A 20,451-nucleotide genomic window follows, 5' to 3' on the forward strand; every position below is an offset into this window, starting at 1 on the left:
TCGGGTGGACGTTTGCCTCTGGATGACCCAGAAAGCAGCCGCCTCCTCACCCCTGCCCGGCTCCTCGCACAGCCCCGCACGGCCATCCCGAGGGGTTAATTTTCTTCCGGGAAGCAAGGCCAGCAGCCCTGGCTCCGTGGTATCATTTCAGGGGCTCCGTCTCCCCAGTCCTGATGCTCACAGCCTTCCTCATCTTCCTGTTCTGATGGTTTTAAAAGTTAGAAACAGAAGCTGTGGGTTGAGCTTGCTCATCTATGGCGCTTGGCGGTGTCGGTGCTGGGCGACCTCCACTGCCTCCGCAGGGATGCTGGAATCTGGTGCAGCTGCCCGGATGCCTCCCCAGCCCAGTGCTGCCCCTGGTCAGCTGCTCCTCGTGAGGGATGGAAGATGCTATTGGAGCCAGTGTTCTGGGGGGCCTGGCCCGTCGACCCCTCTGTCCAGCTGAAGACGCTTGGGCCAAGACCTGGCCAAGTGCATTGCCCTCCTCGGCTCCTCAGTGAGCCACCCCCAGCTATGTCCCTGTGAGCTCCTCAGGGCAAGGACACCCGAAGCCAGTGGCCTGCACGCAAGTCCATCTGCCAGGCAGCGCCTGGCCCGGGGACAGGGGTGCCCTCAAGCCACCTGTCCTGCCAGGCCTTGTTGACCTGAAGGACAAGGGCACAGGCCATTCTGTCTCGGGCTTTTCTGCACGTCCTGAGCACGTGTGCCCCGTCACCCTCCACCACTCTCCCACTGCTCTCCCTGGCGGCACGCCTTCCCACGCACAACAGCCTACCTTCCAGAAGGGCACACGGAGGCACAGGGTGGCCGAGCCACCTGTTGGAGGGTGGACTTTGGTCCCAGCTGTCCGTGAGGCCTTGGAGTGGAGAGCAGCCTCCCAGGCTGAACGCACGCCTGGTGTCAGGGTGTGTGTGTACATGAGAAAATGCACCCAACAAAGCCACCACTTTAACCCTCTGCAAGAGCACAGCTCAGCGGCATTAGGTGTGTTCACGCTGTTGCGCAGCTGTCCTCACCAGTCCACACGAAACCCCAACCCCCGAGCCAGGCCCCTGCGCCCCGTCCCGCCCTCCACCTCCATGAGCTCCATCCAGGGGCTTTGTGGGAGTGGGATGGATAGAGCTGTGTGTCTGGCCTCTTCACTGAGCCCGCTGTCCTCACGGTTCCTCCCCGGGGAGCCTGCGTGAGAACCCCCCGTCCCCATCCCGAGGCCAAGTGCCGTCCACACTGCCCCTGCATCCGTCCATGGATGCCTGGGTGCTCCCCACGTTGGCTATTTCGAGCCGTGCTGCTGCGAACATGGGTGTGCACGTGTGCGTGAGCCCTGCCCTCGGTTCCTTGGGGAATGTGGCCGTGTGGAACTGCTGTCACCTGGGAGGTGTATGTTGAACTTTTTGAGGAACGGCAGCACTGTCGTCTGCAGTGGCTGCACCGTGGGACGTTCCCACCCACAGGGCCAAGGGCCCCAGTCTCCCCACGGCCCCCACACGCTGGAGTTGACTTAGGGACCTCCCCAGCCCTTCTGTCAGGTGTGGGGGGCGCCTGCTCAGGGGCTGAGTGGGCCTCGCCCTGGCCTGTCCCCCGGACATGCCTCTCCAGGCGGCGGGCCCCAGCAAGGGGTGTCCACACTGACTTCGCCGCTCTCCTGCCCACAGTGGGTGTCCCTGCAGGACCTCCTGTCCCAGCTGGGCCGGCCCTTCCGGGAGTACGAGCTGTGGGCCCTGTGCCTGGCCTGCCTCCGCGCACTGCAGACACACCCTGAGCACCCAGGTGACGCACCCCCCACCCCCGTCCCATCGCCCCCCGCAGTCCCACCCCCCCACCCCCACCCCGTGCCATCCCCACACCCCGCTGTCCCCACCCCCCGCCATCCCCACCCCCCCGCCGTCCCCACCCCCCTACCGTCCCCACCCCCCCGCCGTCCCATCCGCCCTGTCCCATGCCCCCTGCCGTCCCACCCCCGCCCCCTGCCGTCCCCACCCCCCTACCGTCCCCACCCCCCCGCCGTCCCATCCGCCCTGTCCCATGCCCCCTGCCGTCCCACCCCCGCCCCCTGCCGTCCCCACCCCCCCACCGTCCCATCCGCCCTGTCCCATGCCACCTGCCGTCCCACCCCCGCCCCCCGCCGTCCCATGCATAACTGGCCCCCACCTGAACCAAGGGACCCAGGGGCAGCCAGGACAGTGTCTCCGGTGAACGGAACAGGTGGCTCCCATCTGGAGCACCTTGTGAGTGCCTGCTGGGTTGCAGCACCGAGGGAGATGTGGGGACAGATGCCTGCAAGGTGGGCCTTGAAACCGGTGACCGTGCCGTGAAGAGGAACGGGGACCTTGCCATGGCCCTCACCCACACATTCTCAACACAGTGACATTGTCCCCAGGGAGGCAGCAACTGGCTTTGGAGTGGGGAGGGAATCTTCAGCATTGCACGGGTCTGCCCCGTCAAAGCCCAGCCCTGCCACACATCAGGGCAGACGGATGGTGCATCTGCGACGTAAGAACGTCCTGGGGGGTGATGAGGGCAACATCTGAAAGGGCTGGGGGAGAGGCCGTCGGAGACACACCCGGCTCCAGTGTCCGTCTAACGTGAGCCCGTGGCTGCCCCGTGGGCCCTGACTCAGGACGGGGCCTGTGACACGGGGGCTTCAAGTTACCGTGTTCTCCCTGCCGCTCGGCTCCCTTTCAGTCGGGATGTGTCACTGCAGCCACTGTGTCGGCTGCGGCAGCGCTACCCACGGGGAGGGCCGGGAGGAGGCAGCTCCGAGGACCCCGGGGGCTGGAGTCAGGCCGTGTGCGTGCACTGGGGAGGCTGGGGAGCTGCCCGGCCTGACCGAGGCTCCGCAGCTCCTTCCCCCAGCCAGCCCCAACTGCGGGGCAGCACACATACCAGCCCTGACCCAAGCTCTGCCACAGCCTACCTGTGTCTGGACTCCGTGCTGGTTGCTGAGGACGGGGCTGTGCTCTTCCAGCCACCTCCTGCCAACGGTGAGTGTGTGGGTTCACCCTCAGGCCGAGTCCAGCACCGGCTCGCCAGGGTTGAGGAAAGCTCAGTCGGGGTTTCTCTCTTAGGTTCCTATGACTCGTTCTTTCTGGCTCCCGAGCTGGCAGAGGAGAGGCTGGTAACTGAAAAGGTACCTGGGCCCTCCCCACCCTGCCCCAGCCCTGCCCCCAGCCCTCGGGGATGCTACGTCCCCCATCTGTCCAGCAGCACCCCCATCAGGACTCGAGGGAGTCAGGGCAGCCCTTCCTGGCCAGGCAGCCACAGGCAGTATCTGCCAGCAGGGCCGTGGCACCAAGACAGGGCTTGGTGTGGATGGCACTGGCCATGTGCACTAGAGCTGCGCCTCCTGACTCACGAGAACCAAGGGCTAAACATCCAGGGATGTGGATAAGGCACCTGTGAAACATGACCATTCTTAAAATTTAAATTATACAAATTTAAATACAATTCAATAAATTACATTCAAAATCAAGGTAAAACTTCCACTCAGGAATGATAGAAATATGCATTTCCCGCTCCTCCCACCGAGGAAGAGCACTAAGTACCCTACACTAAGCACCCTGCACTAAACACCCTGCAGTAAGCACCCTGCACTAAACACCCTGCACTAAGCACCCTGCACTAAACACCCTGCACTAAACACCCTGCACTAAACACCCTGCACTAAGCACCCTGCACTAAACACCCTGCACTAAGCACCCTGCACTAAACACCCTGCACTAAGCACCCTGCACTAAGCACCCTGCACACTGCAAAAAACAAGCACCAGGCCACCTGCAGGGGGAGGAGACGGCAGCCGGCGAGGGGCCTCTGGACCAAGGAACAAGGCAGCCGTGAGTGCCCTGGGTTTTCCTTCTGCCTCACATATTGAGACTTGGAGGTAAAGAACCCGGCGACCGGGAAAAACCAGTGGGCACACACTAAAACCCGTGCTTTTTCATCTTTTGGGGATGTTGTCTAGAGAAACTCAGAATGGTCCACCATTTGCTGCCAAACCATCGAAGGCTTTCCTGCAGTCCAGCCTGTAACGAAAAGAGGCTGTCCCGAACGCCAACAATAGATCATTCACCTTTACACCAAGAAGGCTGGGAAGCACCGTCATCTGCAGGTGGCCCAGGCCGACCTCAGGGGGTTGGTGCTGTGAGACCTGAAGCTCTTATGAGATTGTCTCAAACAAAAACCGCGTCCATGAGGCTGCAGTGGCTCTGTGTGCACTGTGCGTGTTCCTGTAGGATCCAGTGCTTTCCCCTTCAAGGAACGAAAATCGCTGGGAAAGTGTTGAGGCACAAGCACAGAGTCAGAAAACTAAAGAAAAAACGAAGCTTTTTTTAGTAATAAAAAAGCATTTAAGCCCCAACAGGCCGGGCACGGTGACTCACGCCTGTAATTCCAGCAATTGGAGAGGCCGAGGCGGGCAGATCACTTGAGTCCAGGAATTCAAGACCAGCCTGGGCAACATGGTGAAACCCCATCTCTACTAAAAATACAAAAATTAGCCAGATGTGGTGGCACACACCTGTAATCCCAGCCAGGTGTGGTGGGGCACGCCTGTAATCCCAGCCAGGTGTGGTGGGGCAGGCCTGTAATCCCAGCCAGGTGTGGTGGCGCAGGCCTGTAATCCCAGCCAGGTGTGGTGGGGCAGGCCTGTAATCCCAGCCAGGTGTGGTGGAGCACGCCTGTAATCCCAGCCAGGTGTGGTGGAGCACGCCTGTAATCCCAGCCAGGTGTGGTGGGGCACGCCTGTAATCCCAGCCAGGTGTGGTGGGGCACGCCTGTAATCCCAGCCAGGTGTGGTGGAGCACGCCTGTAATCCCAGCCAGGTGTGGTGGAGCACGCCTGTAATCCCAGCCAGGTGTGGTGGGGCACGCCTGTAATCCCAGCCAGGTGTGGTGGGGCACGCCTGTAATCCCAGCTACTCAGGAGGCTGAGGTGGGAGGATTGTTTGAACCCAGGAGGTTGCAGTGAGCCAAGATCATGCTACTACACTCCAGCCTGGATGACAGAACGAGACCCTGTCTCAAAAAAATAAATAAATAAATACCCCAATAGGGCCAGGTGTGGTGGCTCACACCTGTAATCCCAGCACTTTGGGAGGCCAAGGCAGGCGGATCACCTGATGTTAAGAGTTTGAGACCACCCTGGCCAACATGGTGAAACCACATCTCTACTAAAAATACAAAAATTAGCCAGGGGTGGTGGTGTGCACCTATAATCCCAGCTACTTGGGAGGCTGAAGCAGGAGAATCTCTTGAACCCAGGAGGCAGAGGTTGCAGTGAGCAAAGATGGTACCACTGCACTCCAGCCTGGTTGACAGAGTGAGACTCAGTCTCAAAAAAATAAGTAGATAAAACAAATGCCCCAACAAAAGCCTGGGTCTGTAATCAGAGGACCAGGGAGGACCAGGATGCGTTTACACCCCCTGCTCTGCACCAACCAAACCCCACGGGAGCACTGTGGCCCCGCCCAGCAAGGGCCGGGCCTGGAGCCTGGACTCATCCTCGTGAGACTGCAGAGAAGTGCCCAGTGCCCGCCCTGGCCCCAGGTGGCCTCAGAGAAAGTGAGCAGGAGCCAGGACCTTCCTTCCCTGCAGTGTGTCCTGCAAGGACAGCTGGAAATCATGGTTGAAAGGAATTGGAGACCGCACCAGCAAGTGGAAATGCATCCCATGCTCACAGACGGGCAGGATCAGTGTTCATAAAATGGCTACACTGCCCAAAGCAATCCGCAGACTCAATGCTATTGCTATCAAACTACCAATGTCATTTTTCACAGAATTAGAGGAAACTATTCTAAAATTCATATGGAACCAAAAAAGAGCTGAAATAGCCAAAGCAATTTTAAGTGAAAAGAACAAAGCCAGAGACATCACGTTACCCAACTTCAAACTATACTACAAGACCACAGTAACCCAAACAGCATGGCACTGGTACAAAAACAGACACAAAGACCAATGGAAGAGAATAGAGAGCCCAGAAATAAGGCTGCACGCCTACAACCATCTGATCTTTGACAGAGCTGACAAAATCAAGCAATGGGGAAGGACTCATGATACCAAGAATCAGGAAGATGTCAAACTGAATGAAAAAAGGCAACCAATGATACCAACCTGGAGATGACAGAAATGTTAAAAGTGACTTTAAAATTTTTAAAGCAACCATCATAAAAATGGTTCATTGGGCAACTGCAAACGTGCTTGAAACAAATGAAAAAGTTTCAGCAAAAAATAGAAAGTTTCAACCAAGAAATAGAAAAGAAAAAGAAAAAGCTAATGGAAATTTTAGAGCTGATTTTTTAAAAAACTCAGTGAATGGGCTTAATAGCAGAATAGAGAGAGCAGAGGAAAGAATTGGTGAAATGGAGACAATAGAAATTACACAGTTTGGACAACAAAGAGAAAATAGACCAAAAGAACTGAACAGAGCCTGAGAAGCTTGTGGAACTATAATAAAAGATCTAATATCCATGTCATCAAAATCCTGCAAAGAGAAGAAAAGGAGGGTAGAGTATAAAAAGTACTCAAAGAAATAATGGCTGAAAACTTCCAAATTATGGCAAGACACATAAGCCTACAGATTTAAGAAGGTGAGAAAACCCCAAACATGATCAATGCAAAGAAATCCACACCAGGACACATCATAGTCAAACCTCTGAATACTAACCCTCCCCTCTCCGAAAAAATAAAAATAAAAAACAAAAAGAAGAGGAACAGCAGCTTACATATATACATATGGGGGGAAAAACAGTTCAAATGATCAGATTTTTCATCAGTAACTGTAGAGGAAGTGCATAGCATTTTTTTAAGTGCTGAAAGAACTTTCAACCCAGAAACCTATTTCCAGCAAAAATATCATTCAGAAATTAAGGAAACAAGCTGGTTGCGGTGGCTCAGGCCTGTAATCCCAACACTTTGGGTGGCTGAGGCAGGTGGATTACCTGAGGTCAGGAGTTTGAGACCAGCCTGGCCAAGATGGCGAAACCCTGTCTCTACTAAAAATACAAAAATTTGCCAGGCGTGGTGGTGGGTGCCTGTAATCCCAGCTACTTGGGAGGCTGAGGCAGGAGAATCACTGGAACCTGGGGGGTGGAGGCTGCAGTGAGCCCAGATACAGCCATTGCACTCTAGCCAGGGCAACAAGAGCGAGACCCTGTCTCTTAAATAAATAAAGGAGGAAGAAGGAAGAAAGAAGAGAAGGAAGGAAGAAGAACAAGAAGAAGGAAAAAGGAGAAGGAAGGAGGAAGAGAAGAAGAAAGGAAGAAGATTGACAGAGTAATGTTTAGAAACATGACCTAACCATGCACTGTCTACCAGAAACTCACTTCAAATAAAACAATATAAGTAGGTTGAAAGTTAAAAGAGTTGAAAAAGATACATTATGAAAATGATAAAAAGCAGAAGTGACTGCATTAATATCAGGTCAAGTGTACTTCAGAGCAAAGAAAATTACCAGAGATAAAGAGGGACATTCTATAACAATAAAGGGTCAATCCACCAAGAAGACATAGCAATCCTAAACGTATATGCACCAAATAACAGAGCTGCAGAATATGTGAAGCAAAACTGATAGAATTAATAGAGAAACAGATGAATCCACAATTATAGTTGGAGATGCCAGTTTCCCTCTCTGAACACTTGACAGAACAATCAGACTGTAAACCAGTAAAAATATGAAGGAACTCAACAACACCGTCAATCAACACGGCTGGATCAACATTTAAAGGACACTCCACCCAACAACAGCAGAATCCACATTCTTCTCAGTTGCCCCACTGACTATACACCAAGCTAGACCAAATCCTGAGCCATAACGCAAACCTCAACAAATTTAAAAGAATTTAAGTCATACAAATGTGTTCTCTGACCACAGTAACAAAAATAAAAGGGAAATTTTCCAAATACTTGGAAACGAAACAACACATTCTAAATACTCTGTGTCAAAGAGAAAATTTCAAGGAAATTTTAAAAACATATAGAACTGAGTGAAAATGAAAATGCAGCATATGGTGAACCAGGATTTTTGTGCCAATGGCGATGTGCTGGCTGAGATATTGGACTATAGTTCTGCAAGCTGCTACTGTTGTGGAAACTGGGTACAAAGTACATGAGCTCTCTCTATATTATTTATTAAAACTATGTCAATCTACAATTATCACAAAATAAAAGGTTAATTTTTTAAAAGTGTAAAAAGTGCTCAAAATGGGTAATTTCCTACTTATCTGACTCTAGTTGGCTGTTACTATGCTCGTGGGGCTGTCTGCATCTGCTGTGCCTGGATGGTGGAAACTCTGTAAAGGGGAGCTGCCTCTTCCCAGCTCCACACTCAAGGGCACTGCATTGGTAGCCGGAAGTCAGCCACATGGGAGTACTTACACCAGGGAAAGCAGCAAATGCTACAAATGTCTTGTTCTGTTGACTCTCTGGACTTACTGAAGTGACGGAGAGCACGTGGATAATGTGATTAAACTTAAAAGTGTGTCATGTCTGTAGCCGCTCCATTGAGAATAGCCCAAAAGGTGGAGCACATGGTCTTACGATATCAACCACGATCATCTGATTCAGCAAAGACGTCGCTCAGAGGGGTGCCCCGGATTCCAGCATGGGTCTGTCCTGCTTCACTTCCATCTCATTTACTGAAATGAATGAAAACATCAACCAACACTCATGTCATAAGCACTCGTGTATTGCGGTGGACTGTGGATGAACGTGGGTAAAAATCAATGAAAGCCTTCAGTGAGAATCGACTGGCTCTGTGGAACTTACAAAACGTGCATTAAATGGTGCGCTGCGCATCCCTTACATCAGCGACGTGCCGAATGAACTCAGTTTGCACACAGGCGGTGCGTTCACTCGGAGAGCCAGTTGCTAGCCATGTAGCAGCACGGCACCAGTCAGGGGGCTCCCGGGAGTGGGCACCAGTTGGGGGGCTCCCGGGAGCGGGCACCAGTCGGGGGCCTCCTGGGAGCGGGCACCAGTCGGGGGCTCCCAGGTCCATGAGGTGGGTGGTGTGCCGGCCAGTTCTCCTCAAATCCTCAAGCTGCTGCCTTCATGAGGAGAGCGGAAGGCGAGAAAGTCCGGTTGAGGCTTCCAACTCTCTGGTGTTTAAAACGCAGACAGAACCACAGGGGAGAGTTCGACCTGCAGCTTCCTGGACCATGACTTGGAGGCGGATGCGGGGGTCCAGGGTGGGGCCCGACATGCTGAGGAGGGTTCCTGAGGGGAGCCCCTCTGGGGGAGCAGTGCCTGGGTGCCCCTCAAGGTGACTGAGGTGGGCAGGTCGGCTGGGCACGGCGACCCACAGCCCTGTGGTCGACACCACTATTCTCTCCCCACCCGCCCAGGCCTCTGTGTACTGTGTGGCCGCCGTCCTGTGGACCGCAGCCAAGTTCAGCATCCCCCGCAACCACAAGCTGGCCCTGCCACGCAGGCTCAAGACCCTCCTCCTGGACATGGCCAGGCGCAGCGCCCCGGAGCGGCCGTCCGTGGCTGAGGCCATCAAGGTAACCACACCATGGTCATGGCCCCAGCCCAGGGTCCAAGGACTGTGGGCAGTGGCCACCCTCACTGAACCGGGGGTGGAGGAGCACGGGCTGCCAGTGTCCAGGTGATGAGGCCACCAGGTCTGTTTCTAGACGTTGGCCAGGTGATGAGGCCACCAGGTCTGTTTCTAGGTCCCTGTTTCTAGACGTGAGCCCAGTGATGAGGCCACCAGGTCTGTTTCTAGGCCCCTGTTTCTAGAAGTCAGCCAGGTGATGAGGCCACCAGGTCTGTTTCTAGGCTCCTGTTTCTAGACGTCGGCCCGGTGATGAGGCCACCAGGTCTGTTTCTAGACGTCGGCCCGGTGATGAGGCCACCAGGTCTGTTTCTAGACGTCGGCCCGGTGATGAGGCCACCAGGTCTGTTTCTAGACGTCGGCCCGGTGATGAGGCCACCAGGTCTGTTTCTAGACGTCGGCCCGGTGATGAGGCCACCAGGTCTGTTTCTAGACGTCGGCCCGGTGATGAGGCCACCAGGTCTGTTTCTAGACGTCGGCCCGGTGATGAGGCCACCAGGTCTGTTTCTAGGCTCCTGTTTCTAGACGTCGGCCCGGTGATGAGGCCACCAGGTCTGTTTCTAGACGTCGGCCCGGTGATGAGGCCACCAGGTCTGTTTCTAGGCTCCTGTTTCTAGACGTCGGCCCGGTGATGAGGCCACCAGGTCTGTTTCTAGGTCCCTGTTTCTGGACGTCGGCCCGGCCATCTCGTGGGGAAGAGAGTGGGTCTTGTGTCATGGCCACATCCATGTGGGTGGACAGCATGGGCGTCTCTGCTGCTCCCCACCACGTCCATTCCTCCTGCAGAGCCTGCTCTCTCCAGCTTGTCCAAGAGGCCAGGGCAGGGGGCAAGGAGTGTCCTGTGGCCACGTGCAGACTCCTGCTCTTAGGCCCTGATGGAGGGGAGCAGAGAGAGGCCTCCACAACCCACCCCCCACCCCGAACCCCCACCTCTTCTGAGGAGCCCACCAGCCCCGCCCCTCCCTGCCTGGTCTCCCTGCTGGACTCAGGTTTTGGGGCTGGGTTCTAACGTACTCCTGCCGGGACCTGCACCCGCACCCAGCAGGGGGACCAGCAGGTGGGGCAGGAGCCTCCTGGGGAGGAGCCAAGCCGGGTGTGGGTGATCAGGAGGACCTCCTGGGGAAGAGCCGTGTCTGGGGGAGCGGTGACGGCCATGGGGTTGGGGACCTGGGTCCAGCCGTCTCCGCCTCGACTGCTCTGTGGCCTTGGGCGGGTTGCTGGGACCTTCTGGGCCTCTCAGGCCTCCTCTGCCGTGGGAGGATGAGATCTAGACACGGCTGGACGTCTGCTAAGCAGTGAAAGCAGATTTTATTCAGTAACTACTGAGAGCTGGGGAAGCTGAGTTCAGTTCCCACGTGCACAAGGCCTGGGCTTGTAACAAAGGGAGGACAGGAGTGGCAGGGGGCAGGGAGCATGGGGCTCAGGCGAACGTGACCAAAGGCTGCCAGTGTCCAGGCAACGAGGCCACCAGGTCTGTGGCCAACGTTGGGTTTGGGATTCTGCCCTCCCAAGGAGCCTGGGGGACAGTGGCCGACTGTGAGCCCTTTTCAGGAAATGCTCTAAGAAAGGCTTGTCCTGGGCCTGCAGTTGGGTGTCGGTGAGAACAAACAGGAAACCCTCCTGGCAGCCCTGAGCTTTTTCAGATGGGGACCCAGTGACATGGGGATGGTGCAGCCGTGGTTGAGGCCTGTCAGGACGTGTGAACTGTCTCCTCCCTCCAGGTGTGCGGCAGCTACCTCCTGCAACGAGGCATGGACAGCCGGAAAATCCTTGCCCACCTCAGAGCTTCCATCTGCCAGGTGGGCTAGAACAGCCGGGCCGCCTCCTCCCCCGCCGCTCTTAGCTTCCTCCTACCTGGACGCGCTTGCGCTTGCCTGGCCGCTCCTGGCAGCCCCACACCCGGGTCTCTGTTGACCACCGAGCTGTGGGGGGGTGCGTCTGGGGGTGCAGGGAGACACTCGAGTCCCATCTCCTGAAGGCCCCGCAGTGGCCCCCAGGGACCCAGATCAGGATCGGGGCAGGGTCCCAAGGATGGCGGCCCAGCACCCACCCCGGGCGCAGAGAGCTTTGGGAGTGTGGGCCCTGAGTCTCAGGTGGTGCCGGCATCTCCCACTCCCCGGAACCCACGGAAACCTGGCTGGATTGGGAGGCAAAGGAGCCCTAACGGCTCCCTCTCCAGGCAGAGCCGCTACAGAACTTGGGCCCTGCGGCCGCCATGCCTGGCTCCTCCCCAGCAGGAAGCTCCACGGCACTGGTGGGTGGGTGGGGGACGCCCTGTGGGTGTTGCCGGCGCTGGCAGAGCTCCATGGTCACCTGGCCCAGGGCTGTCGCCTCCTCCCCAGGTGTACCAGGAGGAAGAGACCATCAGCCTCCAAAACGCCTTCTCGGTGGTTGAACTGAAGCCCAGTGTGGCACCAGCCCCAGAGCCCAGCCCAGGTGGGGCCCTGACCAGTCCCTGCTGCCCCACTGGCCCCTGCACCCGACACCACCTCTGCATGGACAGACACAGCTGGGCACCTCCCGGAAACCCGGGCAGCAAGTCCAGAGCTCGGCCAACATGGCCCACGCAGCCCAGCCTTCCTGCCCCTGTCAGCCCCCATCTCCCAAAGCTCCCAGTCCCTCAGGCCCCAGCTCCAGGTTCTCACTCCCATCTCCCAGCAGCTGGACCTCCCAAGCCCACATCTGGAGACCCCCCCGAGTCCACACAGAGCCCACCCCACCCCCGTACTGAGCCCTCCTCAGCAGACCCCTCTAAGGCTTCTGGTGGGGCCCGGTCTTTCTGGCCTGTCCCCGCCTGCTGGCCCTCCCCCAAGCACCAGTCTCACCCACCCTCCTGTTCCGGGGCCCAGCACAGAGGAAGCCACCAGGGCCATGCAGGAGGGGACGCGGCGCCACGCACTGGGTGGGATGAGCACTGGGTGGGATGAGCACTGGGTGGGATGAGCACTGGGTGGGATGAGCCGGTGGTGCGGCACGTGCTGGGGCCACTCCGCCCGCCTGCATCCTCAGCCCCCCGGGTCCCCAGGCTTCCTGCTGGTGAACAGCGACACCGGGCTTGTGGCTGTGCCAGGGCCTGTGCCCGGCCAGCACCCCTGCAGTGAAGAAGCCACCCAGCTGCCTGCAGCGTTCACCTCCGAGGCCACGCACTTCAAGCCCATTGTCCTCGCGCAGGACACAAGTGTGGCCAGGTGAGCATCGTCCCCCACACCCCGGAGCTGCTGGGTCCCGGGCGCAGGCAGCCCCTCCTGAGCTCTGCTCCTCCCGTAGGGACCAGCCTGCCTTGGCCCAGGAGGAGTCCGAGGAGAGGGGCGGCCAGAGGGAGGGAGAAGGTGAGGAGAAGCTCTCCCCGGAGGCCCACGCTGGGTCCCCCAGCCTGAAGACACCTGACGGGCCTGTGCCTGGTCCAGGGCCACAGGGAGCAGCCCCAGAGCTTCTTGGGGAGTCAGTGCAGCGTGACTCAGCCCAGGGCTGCCCCTGCCCTCCACCCCGGACCCCAGCAAACCAGCCAGAGGGGGCCTCATCGGCAGCTCCCAGCTTTCCAGTCCCCGCCCTGCCCACAAAGGCATCTGCGCTGCCCGAAGAGCAAGGGCCGGCTGGGCAGATCCCACCTGGAGTCACTTCCGGGGGCCTCAGGCCCGACACCCTGGGGCCCACCACAGCCCACTACGGCCCACGCCACCCACCCAAGCCCCCCCGAAGCAAGGCCACCGAGCGCCCGGGCCAGGAGCCACAGGGCCCCGGGGCCACCCCTGCCGGGGAACGTGATGACCAGAGCCCAGACAGTGTCCCAGAGAGGCCACGGCCCACAGACCGGAGGCTCTGTCTGCCCTGCGTGGACGCCTCGCCACTCCCAGGGAGGACGGCCTGCCCGTCGCTGCAGGAGGCCACGCGCCTCATCCAGGAGGAATTTGCCTTCGATGGCTACCTGGACAATGGGCTGGAGGCTCTGATCATGGGTACGTGGGGGCCGCAGACGCCCCAGAGGAGGCCTGGGCCAGGCAGAGCCCCACAGGGGACTCGGAGCTGCCCCGCACCCGTCCCCCAGCCCCCCAGCCGAGATCAGCCTTGTCCGTTTCATCAGCCACAAGGGAACCAGACGAATGGCCCTGCCACCGTCTCACTTGTCTCCATCGTTTTGCAAAACCAGGGGAGTACATCTTCGCCTTGAAAGATCTCACCTTTGCCACTTTCTGTGGCGCCATTTCCGAGAAGTTCTGTGACCTGTACTGGGATGAGAAGTTGCTGCAGAACCTCTTTAAAGTGGTCAACGGGCAGGCGTCGCCCTCCCCGAGGTGGGTGCCCAGGTCGGCCCTGCATCCCCGCCCCTCCCTGACGCCCACTGTGCCCGGGCTCTGCTGCCCTGACCTGGGCCCAGCCTTCCCCTCCCAACCCTCGGCTTCCGTCTCGCCGCTTCCGTCTCGCTGCTTCCGTCTCGCTGCCATCTCCAGAGGGGCCACCCTTGGTGAAGACGGGTGGGGGTCCCAGCAGCCCCTCCTTGGGCCTGACGCCTACTCACAGCTTTCCCATCGGGCCTGGGTTTCTTCTGGAGGAAGAAAGGGCTTTCAGGGAATATGAGGCAGGGGCTCTCCGGGAGGCTGCAGGGGGCTTGGGCAGTAGTGGCCACAGGGCTCCCTGCTCAGAGGGACCAGTGTGAGGGCCCCAAGGAGGAGAAGAGACCCCCAAACGGGCGGCCCTAGACCCCGCAGGGCCCAGCACTGAGCTGTGTTGGGTGGGGCAGCGGCCACCCCACATTGCCTTGCTCACAGCTCCACGCGGTGCCAGCAGCCCGGGCAGCTCCTCCGCTTGTGTGTGGAGTAAACACAGCTGTGAGCAAGTGCACCCACCCCAGCCCCGGCCTCCTCGGCCCCGCAGCACTGAGAGGCTGCTCCAGAGTCCCCCCAGGGACCCCAAGCAGTGAATGACCCAGGGATCCCGTCGGCTGCTGTGCCCCTTAGTGACCGAGAGGGATGAGCTCCTGCCGCCTCCAGCGACAGCTCCGCATAGACGTGTGGGCCTGTGGGCCTGGCCCTATGGAGACTGAGGCCTCCTCCCAGTGGGCAGAGGTGGGGACTGACCTGCATTCTCGTTGTCAGCACGGCCAAGGAGGCTGGGTCACAGCTCGAGGGCAGCCAGAGCCCCCGCTCCCCGTCCAGCAAGAGGCCCTCGCTGCACCGCCTGGGTAAGTGCTGGGTGGGCCCCGCGTCAGGAGCTCTGCAGGGCGGCTCCTCTGTGCTCTCTGCAATTTGGGGGGCGCCCCAGGGTCCCGGCAGCCTCAGACTGCACTGCTCCAGCGGCGCTGCCTTTGCCCCGGGGGTGCCCAGCCAAAGGTCATCCTTTCCTGGGGGCGAGCAGGAGCCCAGGGCCTTGGAAGTGGGGGTCCTCTGTCACCGGCCACTGGGACAGTGGGAGCCACCGGGAGCCAGGTGGGATCCGCTCTTCAAGCAGAGGGGGGCCTGTGAGCCGGGGCTTTGATGACAAGGCAGAAGCGGGCTTGCTGCCAAAAGACCCTGGGGCTGGGCTCCTGGCTTGGTAGCCCTGGGATCCCAGGGCACATGAATGCCAGGCTGGGGACGTCCCAGCGTCCTGCCAGCAGGCTTGGTGTTAGGGACAAGGTGGTGGCGGTGGTCACCCTCAGGCTGTCCGTGGTCATGGCCGGGCTTGGTGATGGCCCCAGTTCCTATTCCGACAAGTCGGAGACCAGGCAGGCAGGCTGAGGCATGAGGCCCATGCACTCCTGGATGGCAGGAAAGCCCTGCACAGGGGAAGCTTCCGCAGGGACAGAGCTGGGGACCACTTTTTAAATTCCAGAAGAAAAGAGGAGAGCGTGAGGGGGCAGAGGGACACAGTCCTGATAGCGGAGCCAGCGAGGACAGGGCCCGGCCCCACCCCAGGGGCAAGTACAAGTTTGGAAGCAATGAGGGCGTAGAGAGGGGCTCCATCTGGGGAGAGGCCTCTCTCTGTAACCCGGCCCCATGCGGCAGTTCAGGGTCCCAGCATCTACCCCGCACTGGGAAACGGCAGCCGTGCCCGGGGGGCGCCCATGGTGGGTGGGTGCAAGAGAGAAAGGCGTCGGGCGTGTAAGCACCACCGGCCTCCCATTAACAGCCTGCCCAGGCTCTGCCCACAGGAGCCGCTGTCCACGTAACCCGCATCTCTTTCTTTCAAGGAAAAGAGAAGCCAGCCATGGCCAGAACCAGCAGCAGGGCCCCCTGCTCACCCACCTCAGTGTCGGATGTGGACTCGGACGCACTGTCACGGGGAAACTTTGAGGTGGGGTTTCGGCCTCAGAGGTCCGTAAAAACCGAGAGAGCACAGCAGCCTGAGGCTGGCGAGGACAGACGGCCAGCTGGCGGGGCCTCAGACGTGGAGGCAGTGACCCGACTGGCCAGGTCCAAGGGGGTTGGCCCAGCCTTGTCCCCCGGCCCAGCCGGATTCCAGAGCTGCAGCCCCGGCTGGTGCAGCGCCTTCTACGAGGCCGACTGCTTCGGGGCCGACGTCCACAACTATGTGAAGGACCTGGGGCGGCAGCAGGCGGACGGGGCCCTGCCCGACGCCCAGAGCCCGGTGAGTCCCAGGCCTCGGCACTGCAGGGTGGGGCAGGGGGTCTCCTTCCAGCAGAGCTTCCTGGTCACTGCAGGTGACAGATGGCACCGTGTGCCCAGAGCCCCCACCAGGGTGACGCTGGTCCTGGTGCCCCCACCCCGTGGCCGTCAAGATGGTCAGGGCCCCCTCCCTGGGCTGAGCTCCACGTCTGGGGACAGGCTCGTCTGCACTGGTGCCTCTGGTGGCTCCACGTCTGGGGACAGGGAAGGGCTTTTCTCTCATGGTCGCCGGGGCGATGGGTTCACAGGAGGCCCCTCCATGCTCGTGACCAGGTTGCATTCGGCCGTGTCTCCCATAGGGCAGGCGTAGCCTCCGGGCCCTTGGGCAGCGTTGCTCTGCAGGGAAAGAAAACACCAGAAACGCCTGCCCAGCAAGTCCAGGCTGGGCCTGGTCACTGCAGCCTGGTCCGGGCTTTCTGGCCAGTGGTGCCATCCTGAGTCAGGAGCAGCTGCAACTCCTCCCTGGCCAGCAGGGAGAGGAGATCTTAGACTGGGGAGTCCTGGGTGCAGGAGAGGGCTGCAGAGCTCTGGACGCAAGGTGGGGCTGGTGACCCACAGCCCCGACCTGGGCTGCAGCCTCGAGAGCCCCGGGACTCCAGGGTGGATGACAGGAGGGGCCCAGTGGCCATCAGCTCCGGGAACCTCTCCCACCACCGTCTGCCTCGAGCCGAGCCGCCGTTGGAAGCCTCCCCCAGCCTCTGGGCATCGGAGCCCTTCCTGGGGCTCCTCCTCGCTCATCTCCTGCCGCCTCCCGGCCTGCACTTTATGACTCGGTCCAGAACATGACCCGGTGTCTCTTCAGGGCAGGTGAGGGGACAGGGGTTAAGCTCTGTGAAGCGTTCACTTCATTTCAGCTTCTGGACCACGTGAAAGACCCGCATGGTGCTACAGCCTCCGCACCTGCATCTCCGACACCCCACACAGGGCCTCAGGGGGCTTCGAGGACGCAGGCCTCCCCTGGGGCTGGGGAGAGAAAAGGGCGGCCGGGACAGCAGACACCAAACGACCCGGCCCCCAAACGCACGGCATCCCCCAGGGAGCACTCAGCCCCCAAACGCACGGCGCCCAGCAGAGAGCACTCGGCCCCCAAACGCACGGAGTCCAGCAGGGAGCACCCGGCCCCCAAACGCACGGAGTCCAGCAGGGAGCACCCGGCCCCCAAACGCACGGAGTCCAGCAGGGAGCACCCGGCCCCCAAACGCACGGAGTCCAGCAGGGAGCACCCGGCCCCCAAACGCACGGAGTCCAGCAGGGAGCACCCGGCCCCCAAACGCACGGAGTCCAGCAGGGAGCACCCGGCCCCCAAACGCACGGAGTCCAGCAGGGAGCACTCGGCCCCCAAACGCACGGAGTCCAGCAGGGAGCACTCGGCCCCCAAACGCACGGAGTCCAGCAGGGAGGACTCGGCCCCCAAACGCACGGAGTCCAGCAGGGAGGACTCGGCCCCCAAACGCACGGAGTCCAGCAGGGAGCACTCGGCCCCCAAACGCACGGAGTCCAGCAGGGAGGACTCGGCCCCCAAACGCACGGAGTCCAGCAGGGAGCACTCGGCCCCCAAACGCACGGAGTCCAGCAGGGAGCACTCGGCCCCCAAACGCACGGAGTCCAGCAGGGAGGACTCGGCCCCAAATGCACAGTGTCCTGGGGAGGACTTGGCCCCCAAATGCCCAGCATCCTGTAGGGAGCACTCGGCCCCCAAATGCACAGCATCCGGCCCGTGGCCACAGCCTCACGTTTCTCTTGGAGGAACTACTGTGTCTGTTTCAAAACAGGAGGCTCAGAAACACAGCAAGGGCAAAAACCACCTGGAGACAGATTTTCACATCTGCAGCCCAAAATGCACACAGTGCAGCCAGGGCCATTCTCTGGGGCAGCCGGAGCAGCCGGTGGGCATTTCCTCCCTTCGGCGCTGACCCCCACCTACCGGTGCCGGCCGTGTGTGCTGGGCTCAGCACTGCGGATGCTCTGGGGCTGTGGAGCCGGCATCCATGTCTCCTGCTGTTAAAACAAGCGTGGCTCCCAGCGTCAGGGTGGACAGCACTGGTGTGGGTTCCTCCCCCGTCTGTCTGCTCCGGTGAAGCCTGGCCTCGTGTTTCCCTCCTCACCACCCCACATGTGGTGTGGATTTTAGTTCCCGTGGACTTATTAAAGTCAGTCAAGACCGTCCTTCTCGAGTCTGCCTGTGGTTCCCGCGTGAGGAGCGCCCCTGACGGACATCGAGTCTGACTGTGAACGGAGGCTGTGGAGGTGCCGGCCCGAGACGCGTGTGCGTGGGCTGCACTCCACCCAGGCGGTCATTGGGCTCGCAGGCACCCGCCTCCAGGTTCCCAGATGCCTCGGGGTACACAGACCTTTCCCAGGAGATTTTCTCGACATCAGCACCTCTGCAAATGCATGGGGGTGAGAGGGCTGGATGGAGCCTGGTGCGGGTGACCTCCGGGGGCCGGACGAGGGCCCCATGCTGCAGCCCATGGGGGAACGTGGCCACCACCATCCTCAGAAGCCAGGACCAGGTGCCCCGGCAGCAGAACACAGCTCCATGGGGGCACCTGCATTTACCAACCTTGACCTGCCCAGCCCGGTAGGTCCTTCCTTGATGATGGAATGTTCTAGACGCTGTCCACGGGGTAGCCAACAGCCACGTGTGGCTACTGACCTCTGGAAACGTGGCCCACGTGACCGAGGACCTGACGTTTTAATTTCACTGCACTTCAGGCAGCTCAGCATGGGAGGTGGGGTCGCACTTGGCTGGGTGGCAGCGGGATCCAGAGGGCTTGGGAACCTGGCTTAGTGGCCGAGGTTCTGCAGAGGGCCTGGTCTTTACGCAGCTGGGACACTGCCCACACTGCCGTAGCTGGGAGCCTGGCCCTCCGTGGCACCGCCACTGCCGCTGCTGAACCCGTGCGTGGGAGAAGACAGCACAGGGACCCCGTCTCCATGGAACCACCAGACAGAGCGGATTCAAGTAGTTAAATAGAAATGTCGCCTGCATTTTTTTATTTTGCAAAAAACATTCAAAAATAAACACTGTCAACAGCAGAGTCACTGGCGGCTGACAAGGCAAGGGGGTGACTGTGTGGATCTGAGCCAACTGCACTTCACAAAAGGAAGCCTGGTGGACGGGCTCGCGGATGAGCCCCTCGGGGCGGTCGCTTCGGGCCCTGGGCACGTGAACCCCTCACAGGAGGCCGCGGGCCGAGGGCTGCTGCGCTTCTCGCCTCTCGCCTCTCGCCTCTGCCCCCAGCCAGATGCCCCTGCCCCGTGGCACCTCACAGTCCCCCTGAAGACCTGCTGCTCAAGGCCCAGCTCCTATGGACCCCCAGGGCTTCCCAGACCCCTCACCCCAGAATCACCACCCTCCTCAGTACTGGGCCAAGCCCCATGGGTGCAGGAGGAGGCTGTATCTGCTCCTGTACCCCTGGAGGGAAGAGCCATCTCTGGGGTCACTGCCCTGGCAGCCCATCCTCAGGGCGCCCCTCCTCCAGCCTCTATGCCCGTGTGCCTGTCCCGCAGGACGAAAGGAGTGCTCAGACGAGGGGCTGCCCGGCCAGGCGTGGGAGGCGTCCTGGGACAATGCGGCGCCCTCTCCCTGAATGTAGTCCCGTCCAGGGAGGCGCTCAGCCCCAACTGGTGTCTGCATGAAGCAGCACCCAGCGGACCTCGCTCCCGGCTTCTGCAGTCCAGGGACAGAGCCCGGCAGCCCTCGCCCCCAGCTCCTGCAGTGAGGACCTGCCCGTCTGGCCTCAGTCCTGCTTCCCTCATGGAGACAGCCCTGGGGATAAGGTCCCCGGCTCCATCTTGCAGGCAGGAACTCAGACTCGGGAGGTTCCGGAGAATCACACCCGGGCGTGCACTCACATTCACACTCACACTCACACTCTACGGAGCAGCTAAGGGCTGGGGCAAACCCTGCGGCCGCTGCCCAGCAAACCGCGATGGTCCAGCCAGTGGGTTCCCGGGAGGAGGGTTTTGGCGGGGCTCGTCTACACGGGCCAGCTAGAATCCGCATCATTGGGCTTCTTTAAGTTTAAAAGAAAGGCAAGGCTGGTGCATTGTCTCACACCTGTAATCCCAGCACTTTGGGAGGCTGAGATGGGAGAACTGCTTGAACCCAGGGAGTTGGAGGTTGCAGTGAGTTGTGATCGCGCCACCGCACTCCAGCCTGAGTGACAGAGCAAGACCTCATCTCAAAAAATAAAAAATTAAATAAAAAAGTCAATAAAAATAAAAAACGGTTGGATGTGGTGGCTTACACCTGTAATCCCGGCACTCTGGGAGGCCGAGGTGGGCCAATCACCTG

At 59.9% G+C, this 20,451-nt stretch overlaps 1 protein-coding gene across 2 annotated transcripts in view; it reads left to right on the forward strand.

Annotated features, from left to right (window-relative positions):
• Nucleotides 1-20,451, forward strand: part of KNDC1 (kinase non-catalytic C-lobe domain containing 1) — a 70,377-nt gene that overhangs the window by 30,308 nt on the left and 19,618 nt on the right. The window contains exons 7-17 of one of the 2 annotated variants that reach the window (XM_054504007.2): nt 1,656-1,770; nt 2,913-2,984; nt 3,069-3,130; nt 9,338-9,496; nt 11,271-11,348; nt 11,892-11,985; nt 12,575-12,737; nt 12,817-13,505; nt 13,697-13,841; nt 14,643-14,728; nt 15,716-16,113. In XM_054504007.2, the coding sequence (XP_054359982.1) occupies nt 1,656-1,770; nt 2,913-2,984; nt 3,069-3,130; nt 9,338-9,496; nt 11,271-11,348; nt 11,892-11,985; nt 12,575-12,737; nt 12,817-13,505; nt 13,697-13,841; nt 14,643-14,728; nt 15,716-16,113 (2,061 nt within the window). The remainder of the gene's footprint in view (nt 1-1,655; nt 1,771-2,912; nt 2,985-3,068; nt 3,131-9,337; nt 9,497-11,270; nt 11,349-11,891; nt 11,986-12,574; nt 12,738-12,816; nt 13,506-13,696; nt 13,842-14,642; nt 14,729-15,715; nt 16,114-20,451) is intronic. The other variant, XM_054504008.2, reaches the window with a different exon arrangement.

The sequence above is a fragment of the Pongo pygmaeus genome, chromosome 8 (assembly GCF_028885625.2).
Source record: "Pongo pygmaeus isolate AG05252 chromosome 8, NHGRI_mPonPyg2-v2.0_pri, whole genome shotgun sequence".
Taxonomy (NCBI): Eukaryota; Metazoa; Chordata; class Mammalia; order Primates; family Hominidae; genus Pongo; species Pongo pygmaeus.